The following is a 20241-nucleotide window of genomic DNA, read 5'->3' on the forward strand; positions in this document are numbered from 1 at the left end:
GGGGAGGAAATCCAACTCAATTTGCTGAAGCGGCCAGGCTCCAGAAAAGTTTGGCTACAGGCCGTGTTTTTTTTCATCACACAACTAAGCACAGTCCAGGAAAGTATATAGGGGAGGAAATCCAACTCAATTTGCTGAAGCGGCCAGGCTCCAGAGAAGTTTGGCTACAGGCCGTGTTTTTATTGTATGTTTGAAATACTCAGTAACAATGATATATAAGAGAAAGTTTGTATTTTATTTGGAAAACCAATTACTTTAGTTTATGGTTCTTTATTTCCTCCAGAGCTTCCTGCTGATCCAGGCAAAAGAGTACTTTATAACATGACATCTGGGGTAGATATCTACTACAGTCAAAATTTCTATTTTTTTTCCTCTTCCTAAAGATATTGTTCCGTGACAGTTTTGTAAACAGTAGTGAAAAGGAGGCAATGATAAAAAGAAGTGGTAATATGCCCAGGATAATTAGTTACTAAGCAAGTGAGAGCAATTAGTCTAGACAACCAATGAATTTTTCTCTTAAAATATTTTCAAGAGTAGGTTTATTTTCAACTGTTTGTTAAAAGTCTATTTGATGTGAATTCTATGTCTGATAACCTATACTCAATTACTATTCAAAAACTTCACACAGATATTATTACAACTGTAGAACTTCAATACTGTAGTGATAATAAAACTTGAGAACCAAAGAACACAAATTTCTTCATGAATTTATTATACAAAACGCCCCCAGAGTATTTGATTTCTCTTATTCTCACTTTCATTATACACAAGAAGCACAGGAATGAGAGGCCTTTTAAGATGACTGTAGTAGCATGAGGGTCCCTTGCATCAAGGTAGTGTACATACCTTAACAGTGTTCTAAAGGCTGGCCCAGAAAAACCCCATGTTACTTTATCACAATATGGAAAGCAATGTCTTCTTTTTCCACTAAATTATGGTGAAAAATGTCACTTTTATTTAGCATTATGGTACATAACAGTTAAGTCTCAATTACTAAAAGAATTAAAATAATTCTTAAAGACATCCTCTTTCCCCCTCCAATGATTTGAAAGCTGTATTTTTCCTGCCAATTTCAAACAAATCATCAAATTGATCTGTCATAGTCAGTTAAAACAATCATCGAGGCACAAGCTCAGCACATTAGCTGTAACTTGTAGTAAAAGGATATATCAATATGTCTCTTCTCAGTTAAAAATACATAATCCTTTTATTTTATATTGCAATAAAAGAAATTAACAACACAGACACAGAAGACTAGAAAGGGGAAGAAACTACTTACTTCTGAATGTCCAGTAATTTAAACCAACCTGTACTTTTCCATAGTACATGAAAGTATTATTTAACACTTACTTTTTGAAATAAACTTTAATCTTTGGGGATAGACAATGTAAATAGGACTAAAGAGTAATAGTTCCATTCACTTCCAGGTCTCTGCTTACTGTATGATTAGGTAAAACAAGGCACAGTAGCCATCCTTTCCATTATGTTCCAACACTGATCATGTGCCTTGATAAAATGGCTGATTAGATATGATGGCAACATGAAGGGAAGACTTTGGATTGTCTATTTAAAATGCGGGTAATAAGCAATTAATAAAAAATTTATTTTAAGTGCACTTTCACATGCTTTATGTTTATAATAAACAACAAACTTCCTACCTTTCTTGCAAAGGGTTTGACTACCATTTCTTTTGGCCAAATGCACTTTTCCCCAGTAAACTTAAAACAACAACAACAACAACAACAACAGTGACGACAACAACAAATCCCTGTCCTTCCATATACTAAGAAAGAGGATTGGCTACTGAAACAGTTCATTGCAAGACACATGAAGACAACATACTGTGGCATGAGTTGTTTTTAATTCGTTGTGCTGTTACTAAAGTAAAGTTCTGAGGGCTGCAGTTAAACATTTCAAGTTCTCCCTTCCATCTTTATTGATTTTAAGATTTTGCACAGAAAACTCTTTGGGGACTAGAACAGCAGCAACTGCATCACACTGTTTTCAAGACTTCAAGTTTCAAAAGCAAATTGTTTAAAAAAAAAAAATACAGCTCCTGATTTGAGTTAGATACAGGGACAAAAAAAGTAGCACATACTTGAAGGTTACATGGTCTACAAATGGTGGCAATATTTTCCTTGGGAGAGTAGTTTGTTGGTATATATTTTTTAAATATGCAAAAAGGCTCAACCTCAAGCAGTAATAAACACAAGCAAAAGTGATTTAACCCTTAAAATAAATATTCAGAAAAACCTCTCTGTACATACAAGTGAAAGAAAAAGTAACACTTTCACGCAAAAAAATAAAATAAAATAATAATAATAATAAAGGATTTGTTCATATAAGTAGCTGAAATCTGCTGTTCCAGCCCACATATCCCCAATAAAGAAGGGAGGCACAGACATAGGTGACTACTGTGGTTCACTATTTTACAGCCTTTTTGTACTGGGTCACTATCACCACCAATTTTATCCCTCTTGTTATATTTATTAAAATTTAAAATTTTTTTCTCCCCCCCCTTTTTTTGTTTTTTTACAGCATGCCAAATCCTTTGGCATAAGTGATGGCCTTCAACAATCTCTCTTTAAGTTTTTCTTTGCTTGAATATTCCGGAAGTAAAAGGACATTAAAGCAAGTATGAGATGTAGGTAACCTATATAGAGAGAAAGGGGAAAAATAGGAAAATAAGTCATGGGAAATACGCTCAGTATTAAATGATCCTACTTTAGATGGTATATATGTTGAGATGGTTTGCAATGCAGACTATACATTAATACAAGTCATGGATAATCTTTCTGCTCTTGCCATACAACTACCAAACTGCAGTTTGTCTCTATCTCATAAATTACTCAGTGCTAATAATGATGATGGTTGATGATAACATATTGCATCCACAAAATTATTACTACATACCAGATACTGTTTTAGGTACTTAACCCTGAGAGCTCATTTAACTAAATTTTCTCACAATAAACCTACAGACTGGGTGTCAGTTTCCCCACTGTAGAGTTGAAGTCACTGAGAAATTAAGTAACTTACTCAAAGGTGGAGGTAATATATTCAAACCTCGTTTCCAAAATTTCAAAGTCTGGGCTCTTTAATGCTTATTAGAAATATTCTTGTATGACTATGTAATTGATTTGATAACCAATAAACTTACATTAATACCAAATAATACAGACAATACCAAATAATATCAAATAATGTAGAAAACTAATAGAAATGTTTCTATACATTCAAGCTATTAAATATACTACTGCTCACATATGGTCACTATGCACCAAATGTTAACTTACACGACGGAGAGGAAACACAATGTAAGGACTATGAAATTCGTCATTCTAGCATAATATAGGGCTGAATAGACAATCTCCTGAGCCTCAACTTTACTATTCTAAATAGATGACATAATATGGCTTTCAATTAAAAAATTCTCAACCAAAAACTAATCACACCAATTTTTAAAATTTCAAATCAAGTGAACTCCATAATAATTTTTAACCTGGCCAGTGTTTAAAAATTTTCTCAAACATTAACAGCAAAATATTCTCTGAACTAATGTTTCATGTGATTTGGAGATTTCTATATAAAATTGCAAAAGTGCTCAGAAGCTTCTGGATACGTCACACATGTGTAATGTGGAATGCAAGGTTTTCAGTATACAGTCACAATTTAATAATTACCTTTCTGTGTCTGGGCCATTTTTGGCTATAATCATCTTTAATTTTCCTAGTCCGCCCACAGGTGCCCTGTCTGTGCCCGTTGTAAACTGCAAGAAGAGTCTTTTCTGCTCATCTGTAAATGAATGAACGATTTCCCAGAACTCCCTAATAAGAAAAGATAAAATACTGATTTTAGTTTGGCATTCATTATAACGAGCACTAATGTAAGTTTATGATTTGCATTAAAACCATAATAGGAGATAACCTGGAAGTTAATATCAAGTACCCTGAAGATTCTTTTCTGGTCATCTAGGACCTAGGAATTCCACTATGCAAATTTATCTTAAGGAAACAGTTTTTAAAAATATAAAAGCTTTTGTTCATCACTACATTATCTACAACAGCAATAACTGGTAAACCTAAGTGTCCAACAAAAGGAAATAATTATGTAAACTGTAAATATATAATCAGTAACAAACAGAAGACAAAATGTGTGTACTGTGAAAACTTAACTCCTGATGTCTTCGGGTGTGTGTGTGTGTGTATTTTATTTACCCCTCCTTTATTTTCTTTGTCTACGTGTGTGCATGTGTGTATACATTGTATTTACCCGTCCTTTATTTTCTTTGTCTGCTCATATCTTACACAACATTGGGGAGAAGGTGATACAGATAAGAGACAAAAGAAAAGGAAAAGAAAAAAATAAAAACAACCCACACACCTAAAAGTACTAATAAAAAAGTATACAATTATTATATAATCAATATCAATAGTGTGTGCTGGGGAAGGGGAGATGGGGTATTATTCTGATATATCTGTCATCTGCAGTTATTTTAAGAGAATAATTTAATCCCTGGCATTCCTAAAACCTATGTGATAAAAGTCATGTTATAATGATGCTTGTTAAACTTACTCTAAAAACAAAATGCAAGCACATTAAGAGCAATCCTGGCATGCTTGTTTGAATAATAATCCATAAATTTAACATACACACTACTTCTCAGATAAAAATTTTTAAGATTTTGGAAAACAATTAAAAACATTTTTAATTGGTGAAAGAATGCATTTTTTAAATTTAATTTTTATTTTATATTGGAGTATAGTTGATTTACAATGTTGTGTTAGTTTCAGGTGTACAGCAAAGTGATTCAGTTATACATATATCCATTCTTTTTCAGCTTCTTTTCCCATATAGGTTATTACAAAATACTGAGTTCCCTGTGCTACAGAATAGGTCCTTGTTGATTATCTATTTTATATACAGTAGTGTATATATGTTAATCCCAAACTCCTAATTTATCCCTCCTCCCACCTGTCCCCTTTGGTAACCATTAAGTTGGTTTTAGAAGTCTGACTCTGTTTCTGTTTTGTAAATAAGTGCACTTGTATCATTTTTTTTTAGATTCCACATATAAGTGATATCATATGGTATTTGTCTTTCTCTATTTGATTTACCTCACTTAGTATGATCATCTACAGGTCCATCCATGTTGCTGCAAATGGCATTATTTCATTCTTTTTTATGGCTAAGTAATATCCATTGTACATATGTACCACATCTTCTTTATCCATTCCTTTGCTGATGAACATTTAGGTTGCTTCCACATCTTGGCTATTGTAAATAGTGCTGCAATGAACACTGGGATGCATGTATCCTTTTGAATTATCCTTTTCTCCAGATATATGCCCAGGAGTGGGATTGCTGGATCATATGGTACCTCTATTTTTAATTTTTAAGGAACTTCCATACTGTTCTCCATAGTGGCTATATCAATTTACATTCCTACCAACAGTGTGGGAGGATTCCCTTTTCTCCACACCCTCTCCAGCACTTATTTTTTGTAGATTTTTTGATGATGGCCATTCTGACCGGTGTGAGGTGATACCTCATTGCAGTTTCTATTTGCATTTCTCTAATAATTAGCGATGTTGAGCATTTTTTCATGTGCTTTTTGGTCATCTGTATGTCATCTTCGAAGGAATGTCTATTTAGATTTTCTGCCCATTTTCTGATTAGCTTGTTTTTTGATATTCAGCTGCATGAGCTGTTTGCATATTTTGGAGATTAATCCCTTGTTGGTCACTTCGTTTGCAAATATATTCTCCCATTCTGTGGGTTGTCTTTTTGTTTTGTTTATGGTTTCATTTGCTGTGCAAAAAGCTTTTAAGTTTCATTAGGTCCCATTTGTTTATTTTTGTTTTTATTTTCATTATTTCAGAAAGATATTGCTGCAATTTATGTCACAGAGTTTTCTGCCTATGTTTTCCTCTAAGAGTTTTATAGTATAGTCTTACATTTAGTTCTTTAATCCATTTTGAATTTATTTTTGTGTATAGTGTTAGAGAATGTTCTAATTTCATTCTTTTCCATATAGCTGTCCAGTTTTCCCAGCACCACTTACTAAAGAGACTGTCTTTTCTCCACTGTATATTCTTGCCTCCTCTGTCATAGATTAATTGACCATAGGTGTATGGGTTTGTATTTGAGCTTTCTATCCTGTTCCATTGATCTATATTTCTATTTTTGTGCTAATACCAAACTGTTTTGATTACTGTAGCTTTGTAGTATAGTCTGAAGTCAGGGAACCTGATTCCTCCAGCTCCATTTTTCTTTCTCAGGATTGCTGTGGCTATTTGGGGTCTTTTCTGTTTCTGTACAAATTTTTAAAATTTTGTTCTAGAAAATGCCATTGATAATTTGATAGGAATTGGATTATCTGTAGGTTACCTTGGGTAGTATAGTCATTTTGACAATACTGAATCTTTCAATCCAAGAACATGGTATATCTTTCCATCTGTTTGTGTTGTCTTCGATTTCTTTCATCAGCATCCTATAGTTTTCGGAGCACAGGTCTTTTTTCTCCTTAGGTAGGTTTATTCCTAGGTATTTTATTCTTTTTGATGCGATGGTAAATGGGATTGTTTCCTTAATTTCCCTTTCTGATCTTTCATTGTTAGTGTATAGAAATGCAAGAGATTTCTGTATATTAATTTTGTATTCTGCAACTTTACCGAATTCATTGATAAGCTCTAGTTTTCTGAAGAATGCATTTTAATATTTATTTGAAAGTTCTTTCCAGAAACTTGGCAGAGAATGTCATACTTCCTACATCCATAATTACAATTCTAGTTTTTGATATTCTAGTATTCTAGAATACAATTTCTATTACCAAAATGCTAGTACTTTTGTTGGTGCAATGCCATTATTTCTAACATAGCTTAGCAGCTTTATTAGCATTCTTGGCTCTCTCCACTTCCCTTCCCTGACACTCTAATATCCTCCCCACCCTTCAGTTCTTGCAAACCCCCTATTCACCTAGAGAAAAGAATTTTAAAATAACTACACAAGAGGAAATTGGACATGGAATGTATAGGCACATCTCTCAGGAAGGAGAGAAATCATACCACAGTTTAGGTCATTCCTTTTGGGTGGCTGGCAAGAAAAAGCAAGTCTGCTGTAACCCAGAGCCCTTTGTCAGGGCAGAAAAGCTTCCTCACCCTTCAGGAGTGTTCTAAAGCCATACTGAATCAGCCACACCTGAAGAGGCAGACCAACGGGTGCCCTTGAGTAGAGGAGACAAACCCTGAAGGAAACAGCAGACCAGCAGTGGTCACTGTGACAAGTTTAGCTGTTTTTTTGGTTCTTTCTAAAAAATTAGAACTTAAAATATTAGGGTTACTCCTATCAGTTTATATAATGAAAACACTTACTGAGCAAAATTCTTCTTTTCCTATAAGTGTTACGTTCTACATTAAAACTGTGAACTAAGAATGCAACTATTTAGAAAACTGAAAATGAAAAAAAGAAGCTTCTGTGTTTCTACATTAAAGTGGTAGCTGTATGGATTGCATCCCACTCACATCTTCTAAAACCTATCCAGTACATAAAGGAGACAAATTCCAATAAAAACACCCATAATCTATGCCTAAGTTAACTAGAAAAACAGAGTGGAAAACTCAAACTGACATGTAAACTGGAGTTTATATACACCTGAGTCCACACCAGCAGAGTCCAGCAGCAGCTATGTGGAAGAATGGGGTGTGCAGAATTACATGGGCTAGGGTTCACCCCAAAAGGGCACCCCAAGAGTGAACTACTAAGGGCAGGTAAGAGCACTGGCAAGAGGAAAGTATCTTGGACCAAATATGGCAGTCTTAGGAAGACATCATGCCTGAAAGGGATAGGGGGCACCCTGGAAAGCAGAGGTGTCCCCTAAAAGTAGCTTCTGGTTGTAAAGGGATGAAAGCAGGTGACAAAAATTGGCCCTAGTCAGGTAGAAGGCACTGGGCCACATAAACACACATGGAACTCAGTGAGAGATGGACAAATCTGAAATAGAAATTAGAAGTCTCTAAAATACTCAAGAAATATGCAAAATAAACTTGGAAATAAAGCTAATTTATGTGGTGACTAAAGGAGAAACAGTATGACTAAAATTTCTACTATGGACATAGGAGGTCAGAAACAGAAGAGCAAAAATAAAAAGTATTTTAAAAAAAACTAAAGAAATACAAAGTATTTAACTGCATAAACATAATAGTTTTCATTTGCAAAACACCCCTGTAAGCAAAGTCAAATGACAAACTAGGAAAAAATATCTGCCAATTTATTCAAGTGCTGATGTCCGTAATACAAATATAAAGTTTCTAAAAATCAAAATGACTGAGCAGCAAAATGAGCAGAACTATAAAAATTACTAATAGCTTAAATATAAGAAAAGATGCCCAACCTCCCTCATTCATAATGAGAAAACCACAAATTATAACTACACTGAAATGCCATTTCTCAACTAACAGACAGGTAAACAGCTGAGTTTAACAACACAATGGGTTTGGGAAAATTGTAAGAAATGAGATACTCATATATTACTGGTGGGAGTGCAAAATGTCACAATTTCTGTGAAGGAGAATTTGGCAGTATTTAACAAAATTACATATGTATCTACCATTTGGTTCAACAATCCCACTTTTAGCACCAATTCCCAATTTAATGATGTCTCTACATATGTATGGAATAATCCGTATGTAAGATGATTCACTGTGACTTTCTCCTAACAGGGTTGGAAATAACCAACATGTCTGTCTACACAATACGACAGTATTTAGACACACTTTTTTTTTTAAACTGCTAAAGTAAAAAATGTAATAGGACCCAGGGTCTCCTAACAAAACAGCCATAATGTCCACCATACAATCCAAAATCACCTGTCAAACCAAGAACCAGGAAAATCACAAGGAAGAAAGAGAATCAACCAATGTCAACACTGTGATGAATAAGATACTGGAATTAACTGACAAAGATTTTAATGAGGTCGTCATAAAAATGATTCTACAAGCAATTACAAGTTCTAGTGTTTCAAAACTGAAACATCAGAAACTCTCAGCAAAAATTATAAGTTATAATAAAAAAGAGCCAAATGGAAATTACAGAACTAAAAAACAGAGTAAGAGAAAAATACGAGATGGGCTCAATAGTAGAGTCAAGATGACCAAGGATAAAAATCTGAACAAAAGAGAAAATAGACTGAAAAAAGATAAATAGAGCCTCAGGTACATGTGAACAATGACAAATGACTGAATGTTGGTATCATGAGAGGCATAGAAAGAAAGGAAAAAGAGGGATTTCTCTGGTGGTACAGTGGGTAAGACTCCATACTCTCAATACAGGGGGCCTGGGTTTGATCCCTGGTCAGAGAACTAGATCTCGCACGCATGTCGCAACTAAGAGTTCACAAGCCGCAACTAAAGATCCCACATCCACGATGAAGATCCCGCATGCCACAACTAAGAGTTGGTGCAGCCAAAATAAATAAATAAAGGAATATTTAAAAAAAAAAAGGAAAAACAGAGTGGTACTGAAAAAGTATTTCAAGAAATCATGCCTGAAAACATCCCATGTTTGGAAAAAGACACAAACCCAGACTTAAGAAGCTAAGAAACCCCAAATAGCACAAACAAAACTGTTCTTCAGAAATAAAGGGGAAGTCACCCTCAGGCAAAGGAAAACTAAAAGAATTTGTCATTAGCAGATCTGCCTTTGAAGACTAACTAAAGGAAGTGATAAAAGATGGACTCTGAGGCAAACAGAAGAAAGAACAAAAATAGAAGAAATACAGGTACATACAACAGACTACCATCCTCCTCATGAATTTTATAAATCATATGTGATGACTGCTACAAAAATTATAACAGCAGTAATATTCAAGACAACGATATTTAAAGGTGGGGTTTCCATACTTCACAGGAAGAGATTTTGATAGCAATATCACATATGTACAATGTAATACCAACAGCAACCATGAAGAACACTATACTAAGCAACATACACAAAAAAAGAACACTAAAATCATGAAATCCTTAAAATGTTCAAATAACTAAGTATCCCACAGAAGGCAAAAAGATATCAACAAGGAACCATAAAGAAGAAAGAAACAGAAAACAAATAAAATGGCAGACTTGAGTCCTAACATATCAATAATTACCTTGAATACAAATGGCCTAAATATACCTAAAGGCAAAGATTGACAGACATGACTCAGCTATTTTTAAGAAACTCATTTCAAATTCAGCAACATAGATAGGTTGAAAAGTAAAAAGACATTAAAAGATATATCATGCAAACAAAAAGCAAAGCAATACAAAACCAGGAATGGTTACAGTCATATCAGATTCAGATCAAAGAAAATTACAAGACATAAAGAGAGACCTTACATAATGATGGGGGGTGGGGTGGGGAGTCAAATTAGAAGTATGGGATTAACAGATACAAACTACTATACATAAAATAGATAAGCAACAAGCATTTACTGTACAGCACAGGGAATTATACCCAATCTTATAATAACCTATAATGAAATATAATCTGCAAAAAAAAATCACTATATTGTACACCTGAAACTAACACAACATTGCAATACTGCAAATCAACTATACTTCAAAAAAAATTTTTTTTAAGCATTCACATATGATCTTAAGATATGTATCAAGTAGCAATTATGTTATTATAAAAGATAGAAATAAAATTAAGACCTTAACTTAAAAAGTAATTTCTCCATAAGGAGGAGCACAAGATATCTTCAACTATTCTAAGGGAAACATTAAGACGCTACACAGTCATAACTATCTGTGATCAATAATATCACTAACAGAGATGCTGCTGTGATAATACAAGTGAGGTTATCCTTTCATCATGTTATCTCAACCCTTTTATGGGTCACCTTTGAACTTCAAGTAAATAGCAGAACCGTGGTTGCTAAAAGTAAAAAAAGCTCACGACTGCTGCTAGAAATGACCAAGGGTGTGCTAAATAGAGGAAATATCAGTAACCTCCCACAAACCAGAATGAAGAATAAAGTAACAGAACAAAAGTAAACAAGAGAACATAAAATAACATATTGTTTATTTCTAGATACAACTGATATTCATTATGGTTTTCACACACTTGAGTCTTAGAGTAATAACCTTCAGAGACAACCTCCAGGAATGCCTTCCCACCTCACTCCACCAGTGACTACCAGAAGGGCATCTTTGTCCCCTTAAACCCACCTTAGTAGGAGAGGAAGAAGCCTATGTCTTTCAGGACTGGACAGTAGTAAAGAAAAGAGGACAATAGCATTTGCTTGGAAGCAGTTAAGACTGGGAATCTCTGCTTCTTTCTGTGAGCATCTGGAGGCTTCAGATGTACAATAACAATTCTAGTATGTACCTTGCCATGTTGTAAGGATTAAATCAAAGAATGTACCATTTCACACAAAAGATGCTTCATATAGGGTAGGTAAGTAACATTTCACAGAGTTCAAAAGAAAGGAGAAATACTCGGAAGTGATAGTTCTATTTTCCTCATCATGTAACTGGCAGTAAGCACATTCTAACCAGAATTACTAGGAATATTAGATACGTTATACCCCCAATGCAGAAAAAAACATGCCACTTACATAAAACACATTAGTCAGGAAATAAACCACAAGATTAACAATAAGAACTGGTGACTGATTATATTACAAATATACCTCCAATTTTATAGATTGAGAATTTGTGAGTTTGCTTATTTGGGAAGTAAAACCTGGAGACAAAGGTCTAAAGCATAAAGCACACATCCCTTTGGTGAATTAAATCTTCCTTTTAAGAATTAAGCACTTACCTAATCACAACAGAGTCCCTGGTATAGCCACCGTCATATTCTGTAGTTTCTTCTAGTGCTTGGAAATCTAGATTCTGCAAATTCAAGAAAACATGTCTTAACATCTACACCACACCATTACAAACAATTAATCAATAGAAGATATTTTTGCAAACCCTTGCTTTCTTACCCGGCTTCCACATATAAGCAATTCAATTTCCTCTGGTCTGAATAAGTACTTTAAAGGAGATTCATTGGTCACCATATGAAAACCTCTCCGAAAAGCCTTGAACTGTTTTTCTACTGATTTATTGAGAATGTAGTCAGAATAGAGATTGACAAATTCCTGCAGAAAATATTAACCACAAGAGCATCTTATAATATGCAGTACAACAAAACACAACGAGCTACAGGGCTGCATAACTTTTTTGTTTTTATTTTCCCAAAGAAAAAACATTCAAGAATATTTTTTAAAATTCAAACTTTACACACACAAAGGAAAATACCTTTAACAATTTCACAGCTCTCTATTATAGTCAATACTGAACTGTAAAAAGGCCATGCACAAATAAGTTGATACAATTTTAAAGTTCTCTCAATTAGGTATGCAAACAAAGAGACATTTAAACCATTTATACATCAATTTATAAAAATTAACATTTTTAATAAAGTGCAATGTACTGGATATGTATAAGCAAACAAGAAAGTCTCATGTTTTCTATTCTAGAATATTTGGGGAGCTGCCTACTGTATCCAGTTCAACAAAAATATTGGTTTTAATTGATGCACAAGCTACTATACCAAATCATAAATGGAAAATATACTTTTGTATCCTAACTTAGTGAATATAATATTTTATCAAAAATTATATTAACATCACACTTACTAAAGGTTTTATATATATCATAATTTCCCTGTTATGCTCTGGGTTATTCCCCTCTGTTTACAGATGCATACTTTTCTAGTCAACAGAAAACACAAAACTGATTTCTTTAAAGTATTCTTTAATACTTTTCAGACATATACTTAAGGCACATGTATGTGTGAGTACATTAAATGCAATTATCATCTGTTTGGTTATAAGGACCTTAATTACAAGGTCCCTGTTTCCCTCCCCTCTACAGCTTAATATGAGAAACACCCCACTTCATGCTTTATACCACAGCCACACTGAGCCATTCACTACCTCCTACGCATGCCTTCTTTCTCTAAAAGGGGCTTAATGCCCAACCATGTGCCCTCATACAGCTTACAGCCAAAATTTAGGAAACTGTGGTTATTTCCTTTATAATAACTTGGTTACTTGATTTCTTGGGTCTCTGTACGGATATTAGATACTCCTTTAAAAACTAGAAGCATATATGATTTAAAATTCTGTTAATAAAGAGAAAAGACAAGGATGACATAAAAACATTTATTACCTTCCTGTTTTCATTTGTAATTGGAATTTTATCACCATTTTCCTTTAGATCATACATCATTGGATTACCAAAAAGATCCGTCTGAGATATCTGGAAAGTGATCATCATATCATCTTCCACATTCCCTTCATACTCCAGTAAGTCTTTTAAACTCTGATATAGAACCTAACAATCAGAAATGGAAAATTAAGGCTACCACAGAACTACAAAATACAACAGTTTGTATCACTCTTCTTGGGAAAAGATTAAAAAAAAAAAGCCTTTAACAATAAAAATTAAAGCATAGATAGTATTCCTGCCCCAATAGTTTATATGTAGAAACTAAAGAAAGACTGTCAGTCATTGGTGATGTCCCATTCTCTGCTGAGAAACCCCACACTAGCTACTTAGCAATGGATCTCACACTGTGCTCTTATGAGAACCTTAGAGGTGTGTCTCAAGGTTAAAGAGCGGCTGTAGCCACCAGCCCCTTACTCAGCGCAGCTCTGATTTAACTGGGCAATTTCATGATTTCATTAAAAACAAACAAACGAACAAAAAATTAAAAACACTTTCCTACAGAATCAATCTTTACAAAGCCAGCTTGCTGACAGCAATATGTAAAAAAGTTCCCCTTCGAGTTTTTAAGTGTTTATGGTACTTCAGACAGATTAAAGCAACTTTATTTTACTAGGTATAGATATTAACAAAGGTTCCAAATGAAAGCTTTAAAATTTTTATATAAATGAAAGTCTGTATTTGCTTTTAAATAAAATCTAAAAGAGAGAAGAAAAAATGACCAAAGACTTACAGGGTGCGAGTCTCCCAGGTCAAGAAAAGTTCCTTTTTTCCCCATTAGCTTCCTGTAGACAACCATGGGAAAATGTACATCCAGTATACAGTTATTGTAAATAGCCAGACCCAGTACTATGCCAATCAGAGTGAACTGACCCTCAGTTTCAAAAGAGGATGGATTAAACCAAAACAATTTTGTAGATTCATCATACGTGAACATACCTATAAGAAATGATTTTTAAAAATACATTACTTTCACATTTTATTACAGACTGATGAACAAATATTTATACATATAAAATATAAAAATATACAATAATTATACATGTAAGCTTATGTGCACTACGTATAGAAATATTTTTTCTCTTAGATTAACACTTGAGAAAACAAAGTTCAAATACATATGAATGTTATAAATTGTGGCAAATGGTAGCATATATTTTTAAGAAGCCAAAGAAATAAAGTAATAAGGCATTTTGGTGGCATTTTCTAAGAAGTTAGGGAAAATGTTCATTAAATTCAAGTTCCCTAATCTTCTACTAACACAAATGAAAAGTTAATCTGCATTCACACTTTATCTACTCAATCGTTGAAAAATAAATGCAAACGGAAAAAAGGCTAACCATACTTTGAAAATGTTTCACTTATAAAAACATATTCAATCCATACATACCGTTTTAAAAAACAATTTTGAATTTCATTAAGTAAAAGTCTGTTTTCTCCCCAAATTGCACAACGGTTCCATGAAGTTTTTCCAGCACCTTTCTAACAAAGATGCCAAGTACTTAAACTCAGGTAAACTTGATAAACTTAGATTATGCCCCAAAATCAAACCCATTTAATACACACATTAACTGTGAGCCAGTAAGTAAAACAAAAGTAATTTGTATTTGTAGTCTTCTTTCAGTTTCACATGGTCTTCACTATTTTAAACGCAAGTTTGGAAACCTTTTTGATATCACTCATTTAAAAATAGGAATCTGAATAGCCATTACCAAGGTAGATTTATCTCCTTCCCTTTAAAGAAATATCTAAGATAAAAGTTAAATGATATTTTAATTGAATTAACAATTTCATTTTACTAAAATGTTTTTCACTTGCTATTGTGAAACTGAATGAAAATATTTTAAGAATTAGGTCTGGAAAAGAGGGGGAAGTTCCAATAGAACAAACTTTAGAAATCAATAGAGCATATAAATCAATTTATAAGTTTTTTAAAAGTTTTGAAAATGTTTCTTCATTTTCATATGCAGTTTAAGTTAAATGTAAAGGGAAATTTAAAAGGTCCCCTTGATCATAAGAACATGAATTAAACTAAGACATTTTTCTAATGCAATTTAATGTTCATGAAATAACATTTTATAAATTATCCAATTCATACTTGAATTTCACAGTTTACATCCAAATTTTTTTACAGGCCTAAGTTACAACATCTACTGAAGTGCTTAAAAACTTCATTTAATTATAAATATGGTATTAACAGGGTCAGAACAGTTAAAAATAATTGCAATTAATAACTTTGATGAAATATCACAAATGCATGTCCTTGGTCTCAAGTGCAATAAATTACAAATTAATCAGAATGTAAATTACATAGGTCACTACTCTCATCTTTCTGTGTGAAAGATAATAATATTAAAGTTCAAGGAGATACCATTTGGGGCACATTTATTTTCAGGTCCCTGGAAGAAAAGCTCCATAAAGCGTGGCTCTTCTAAAATATTCCTTTTTGATATTTCTATTGTCATCATTTTAATTGTTTTACTATCAAGTGGATCTGTTTAATGTATGGTTTTTCTTAAAAGTATTTCTGCATATAATGTAAATATACTTTATAGCTAATGTTTAACTTTTTTAGATACATCAGAACCTACAGCTAAAGTTTACCAAATTTATGAAGGTCATAAATTTTCTGTCTCAAAAAGGGCATGGTTCTATGTGTCTAGGTTTACTTTGAATGAATTACATACAAAATGGCATAGCTTTCTGATTAACAAACATTAGCTAAAATACAAAGTCTTAACTATTATATTTATGTCATGAACTCAAAATGTCTATTTTCATTTGCAAGTAGACTAAGAACAATTACAGAAAAGTCAATTCACTGTACATACTGAGAATCAATAGACTTTAACGGTTCAATTCTCAAAGCTTAAGGGAAATGATCTGTAGTACTCTCTGCCACATTCTTCACAATTATGATGGTAGCTTTTGAGAAATTCTTTTCCTATAACTGTCATGCAATCAATTTTAAAAGTAAGCAAACCCAGTAATCAAGTAGTTATACTGTAGAAATTGAATCAGATCACAATTATACAATAGTATACTACCTAAGAAGCTGTTATCTTTTTCCTGTTCTACTTTGCCAAGTCTGTCTATTACTTTGTCTATCAGTGAAACCCAAATTCTTCACTTTTAGACTGATACATTATAGATCAGTTTTTCCCAAACTGTGTTCAATGAAAACTCTTCTGGGAAGCAAATACTATTAGATACAGGATGGAAGAAGGGTTCTGGAGTTCAAAAAGTTTGGGAAAACATTACAATATTAAGCCCAACAAATCCTGTAGCAAATAAACCAAATTAATTTGATATCAGCCAGTGTTTCCAAACTTTGAGCATGATACACTTGTGAGACATTCTCAACAGTCTTCAGACCATTATTCTATGAAACTCTTGTCTCAGAAATGCTATGGGTCGGACTTCCCCGGTGGTCCAGTGGTTAAGAATCCACCTTCCAGGGGCTTCCCTGGCGGCACAGTGGTTAAAAATCCACCTGTCAATGCAGGGGACATGGGTTCACTCCCTGGTCCGGGAAGATCCCACATGCCGCAGAGCAACTAAGTCCATGTGCCACAACTACAGAGCCTGTGCTCTATAGCCCGCGAGCCACAACTACTGAGCCCGTGTGCCACAACTACTGAGCCTGCATGCTGCAACTACTGAAGCCCACGCACCTAGAGCCCATGCTCCGCAACAAGAGAAGCCACTGTAATGAGAAGCCTGCGCACTGCAACAAAGAGTAGCCCCCGCTCGACCCAACTAGAGGAAAGCCCATGCGCAGCAACGAAGACCCAATGTAGCCAAAAAATAAAATATCTGTTTAAGTTATCTAAATAAGAACTTGAATAAATGAGTGATGCAGGACCAATCCCCAAAGTCCACAAATTCAGTCATTATCTGTGACTCTAGGTAATCCATACCAAAATCTCCTTCTGCTGCTCTTCATAACTGAAAATATTTATAAACCTAGGTAAATAAATTCTTAATTCAAAAAGATATGACACCATGATCACATCACTAAAATATTTACCAATATCTGGATTGAAGATTTCCTCCACAACCAGCTGAAAAAATTCTTTGGAAACACCTCCCTCATCAACTCCTTGTTCTCCTTCAAATTCCACATACAACTGTTTCTTCAAGTCTGCAGGATTTTCCATAGCGATCATCTCTAGCTAGTGAGTGAAAAGATAAAGTGAAAAGGTGAATACCAGTATTAGGATGAAAGAAAATAAAAATAAGGTGTAGGGGTAGGGAGCAAATAAAAGATAACGTTTTTGATATATTTTAAATGGAAACAGGAAGCAAACTGGTAAAAAGCCAGCGAAGGCAAAGATTCAGTCTCACAGATAATGGAAAAATAGGACAGAAGAAAAACCGGCATCGAATTCTAAAGGGTTACTTTCTAACTACTGATCTGTTATGAAATTAACATACAGTAGAAAATTAGAATTAGGTTTTCTGTTAATTATGTATATAACAAACCTGGGCAGTAAGATTAGGACATGGAAAAAAGTCAAGATAACAAAAATGCCTTAAGTAACTACTCAAATTATTTCAGGAGAAACAACGGCTTATAGAAGTTTGACTTCAAAACTGTTCACTTGTAGTTCTTTATGTTTACTAAAATAGAAACTCAAGAATTAAGTCTTAATATCTATTAAACCATAAATAAAACAATTTCAATTAAGAAAAATACATTTAGGGAAGCAGTTTATGGTCTCCTAATAGCACCTTAGGTACAAATTACCATTTTAATGGATTAGAACATATTTTATATCCACTTTTTTTTTAAAGCAGATGAGACATACACTTGCCTATATCCTTACTCTTAACTTCTAACAGTTATCAAACCCCAGTTTCAACATTTCTTCAACTATAAATCTTTACCAAATACTTTTTGTATCTATAGAATAATATAACGATTGCTCTCAGTTATTGAGATTAATCATAAAATCAACACTGTATTCTAATGTGAAATATTTATACTGTAATTTGTTGTCTTATGTGTCTGAAATTTACTAACAGCATGCCTGACTGATCATCCACCTTATTTGCTAAAGTGACTTTAAATCTGCCAAAACAGAACATATTTAAGGGTGTTCAGGTTTTTGCAACTATTCCAATTAGAATCTTTAAAATGGTTTTGAGCAATGCAAACATCATCAGAGTAAGTGTACTATAGTCAGTCCTAAAGTAATTACTTTAAGTAACAGCACTATTTTGTACATTCTAGTGTGTCTATAAAAAATAAAATAAAATCTCACAAATTCATGATTCAGGTCAGTTGCCCTAGATCAATGTTTTTCAAGCTGCCAACTGCAATTCATTAGTGGGTAGTCCAATCCATGTAATGAAAACCAAATAAGGGAAAAAATCAGAATGCATTCCACAAAGTACTGGCACCTACTGTTCTGTGAAACTTTTGCTTCAATTATATGTACAGGCAGATATGCACATGAGTACTGGAATGCTATGTAAAATATCTCTTACTAGGGGCTGCAATCAAAAACATTTGAACAAAGCCAAAATGATCTCCTGGATATCTTCGACTTTTGGATTCTATGATTCTGTGAATTTAGAATCTTTAGCTTTAAGGAATGTCTATCCCGTACAACAGTGGTTATCTACCATTTGCAAAATCATTTTTATGCCAAGTTGTATTAAGATAATTTATCTTTGAGACAGTGCCGTTGTGGAAAGATTGAGTCAAATACTCTGTATTAGTCCCAACTGTCACTTAACATAATTTTTAACCTTTAAATTTTAGCAAGGAACTCAGCTGAGCCTGTTTCCTCATCTGCAAAGGGGGAAAAAAATTAGGATGGTATTCTTCACACTGTGAAGTTGTGAAGGCTTAATAAGAATGTATGAGAAAGAGTTCTAGAGTGGGTGATATTAAGATAACACATCATACTGTTACCTTTTAAAACACCTCTGCTCTTTGAACAAAAAATTCTCAATTTGATTTTATAGCCTAGTCTCAAATTTTGAAAATAACTTAGGGGAAAAAAAATAGTTCCAGTTGGAAACCTGTTTCAAGTCACTGGCTATAAAGAATTCCATGGACTAAGTCAGAATTATCATCTTAGCTCAAATGTGGTTTACCCATCAGGCCAATATCCTGTATTGCCATGAAACGCATTGCTAATTTCCTTCTCCCAGTTTCCACCTGCCTAGGTGTTATAGAAATGTACATCAATGTTTATGTACACCCTTACAACACAAAGACACACCTGCTTCTATCAGGTACAGCTATTCCAAGGTGGAAAAAAATAATTATCTGTTATTTAATTATGTGTCCTGTATCTCTTCCTCACTAACATTTGTAACTGAGAGCTGACTGTGTGTCAATGTGACATACTTTTTAAAGAATTTGGTGTAGTTTCTAAAGAATTCAGAGGCCCCGTGTTCTAGTCTTAGCTCCACACAAGACACTTCGTATCACAGGTGAAGCAAATTTATCTTCAGTCTTAATAAAATATTACATGTCTCTCCATTCCCACCAATCTTCACTCCGTTCCACACCTTGAATGCCAAAAGAATTTAATGCAATATGTTCTATTATGATAATTATAAACAAGTCACTTTATCTCTTTTAGTTTCATCTGTAAAATGAGCATAAAAATATATCAATAAGTTAATGTATGCGAAGCACAGATGAATTCCCTGCACAACAATTCTTTATAAATACTAGCTCTTGGGCTTCCCTGGTGGCGCGGTGGTTCAGAGTCCGCCTGCCGATGCAGGGGACTTGGTTTCGTGCCCTGGTCCGGGAAGATCCCACATGCCGCGGAGCGGCTGGGCCCGTGAGCCATGGCCGTTGAGCCTGCGCATCCAGAGCCTGTGCTCCACAACGGGAGAGGCCACAACAATGAGAAGCCCACGTACCACAAAAAAAAAAAAAAAAAAAAAATACTAGCTCTTATTATTACGTTTGTTTTATTGGCTCTCAAATTTTTTTCAGGCTTGGCTGAAAATT

At 33.9% G+C, this 20241-nt stretch overlaps 1 protein-coding gene across 5 annotated transcripts in view; it reads right to left on the reverse strand.

Moving 5' to 3' along the window:
• Positions 1 to 695: 695 nt before the first annotated feature.
• Positions 696 to 20241, reverse strand: part of UBE3A (ubiquitin protein ligase E3A) — a 91582-nt gene continuing 72036 nt past the window's right edge. For all 5 annotated transcript variants that reach the window (XM_067755771.1, XM_067755758.1, XM_067755760.1 and 2 more), the window contains 7 exons: positions 17290 to 17434; positions 13993 to 14198; positions 13203 to 13367; positions 11972 to 12127; positions 11803 to 11876; positions 3684 to 3827; positions 696 to 2653 (listed from right to left, as the gene is read on the reverse strand). In XM_067755771.1, the coding sequence (XP_067611872.1) occupies positions 2533 to 2653; positions 3684 to 3827; positions 11803 to 11876; positions 11972 to 12127; positions 13203 to 13367; positions 13993 to 14198; positions 17290 to 17434 (1011 nt within the window). In that variant the 3' untranslated portion in view covers positions 696 to 2532. The remainder of the gene's footprint in view (positions 2654 to 3683; positions 3828 to 11802; positions 11877 to 11971; positions 12128 to 13202; positions 13368 to 13992; positions 14199 to 17289; positions 17435 to 20241) is intronic.

The sequence above is a fragment of the Pseudorca crassidens genome, chromosome 1 (assembly GCF_039906515.1).
Source record: "Pseudorca crassidens isolate mPseCra1 chromosome 1, mPseCra1.hap1, whole genome shotgun sequence".
NCBI lineage: Eukaryota > Metazoa > Chordata > Mammalia > Artiodactyla > Delphinidae > Pseudorca > Pseudorca crassidens.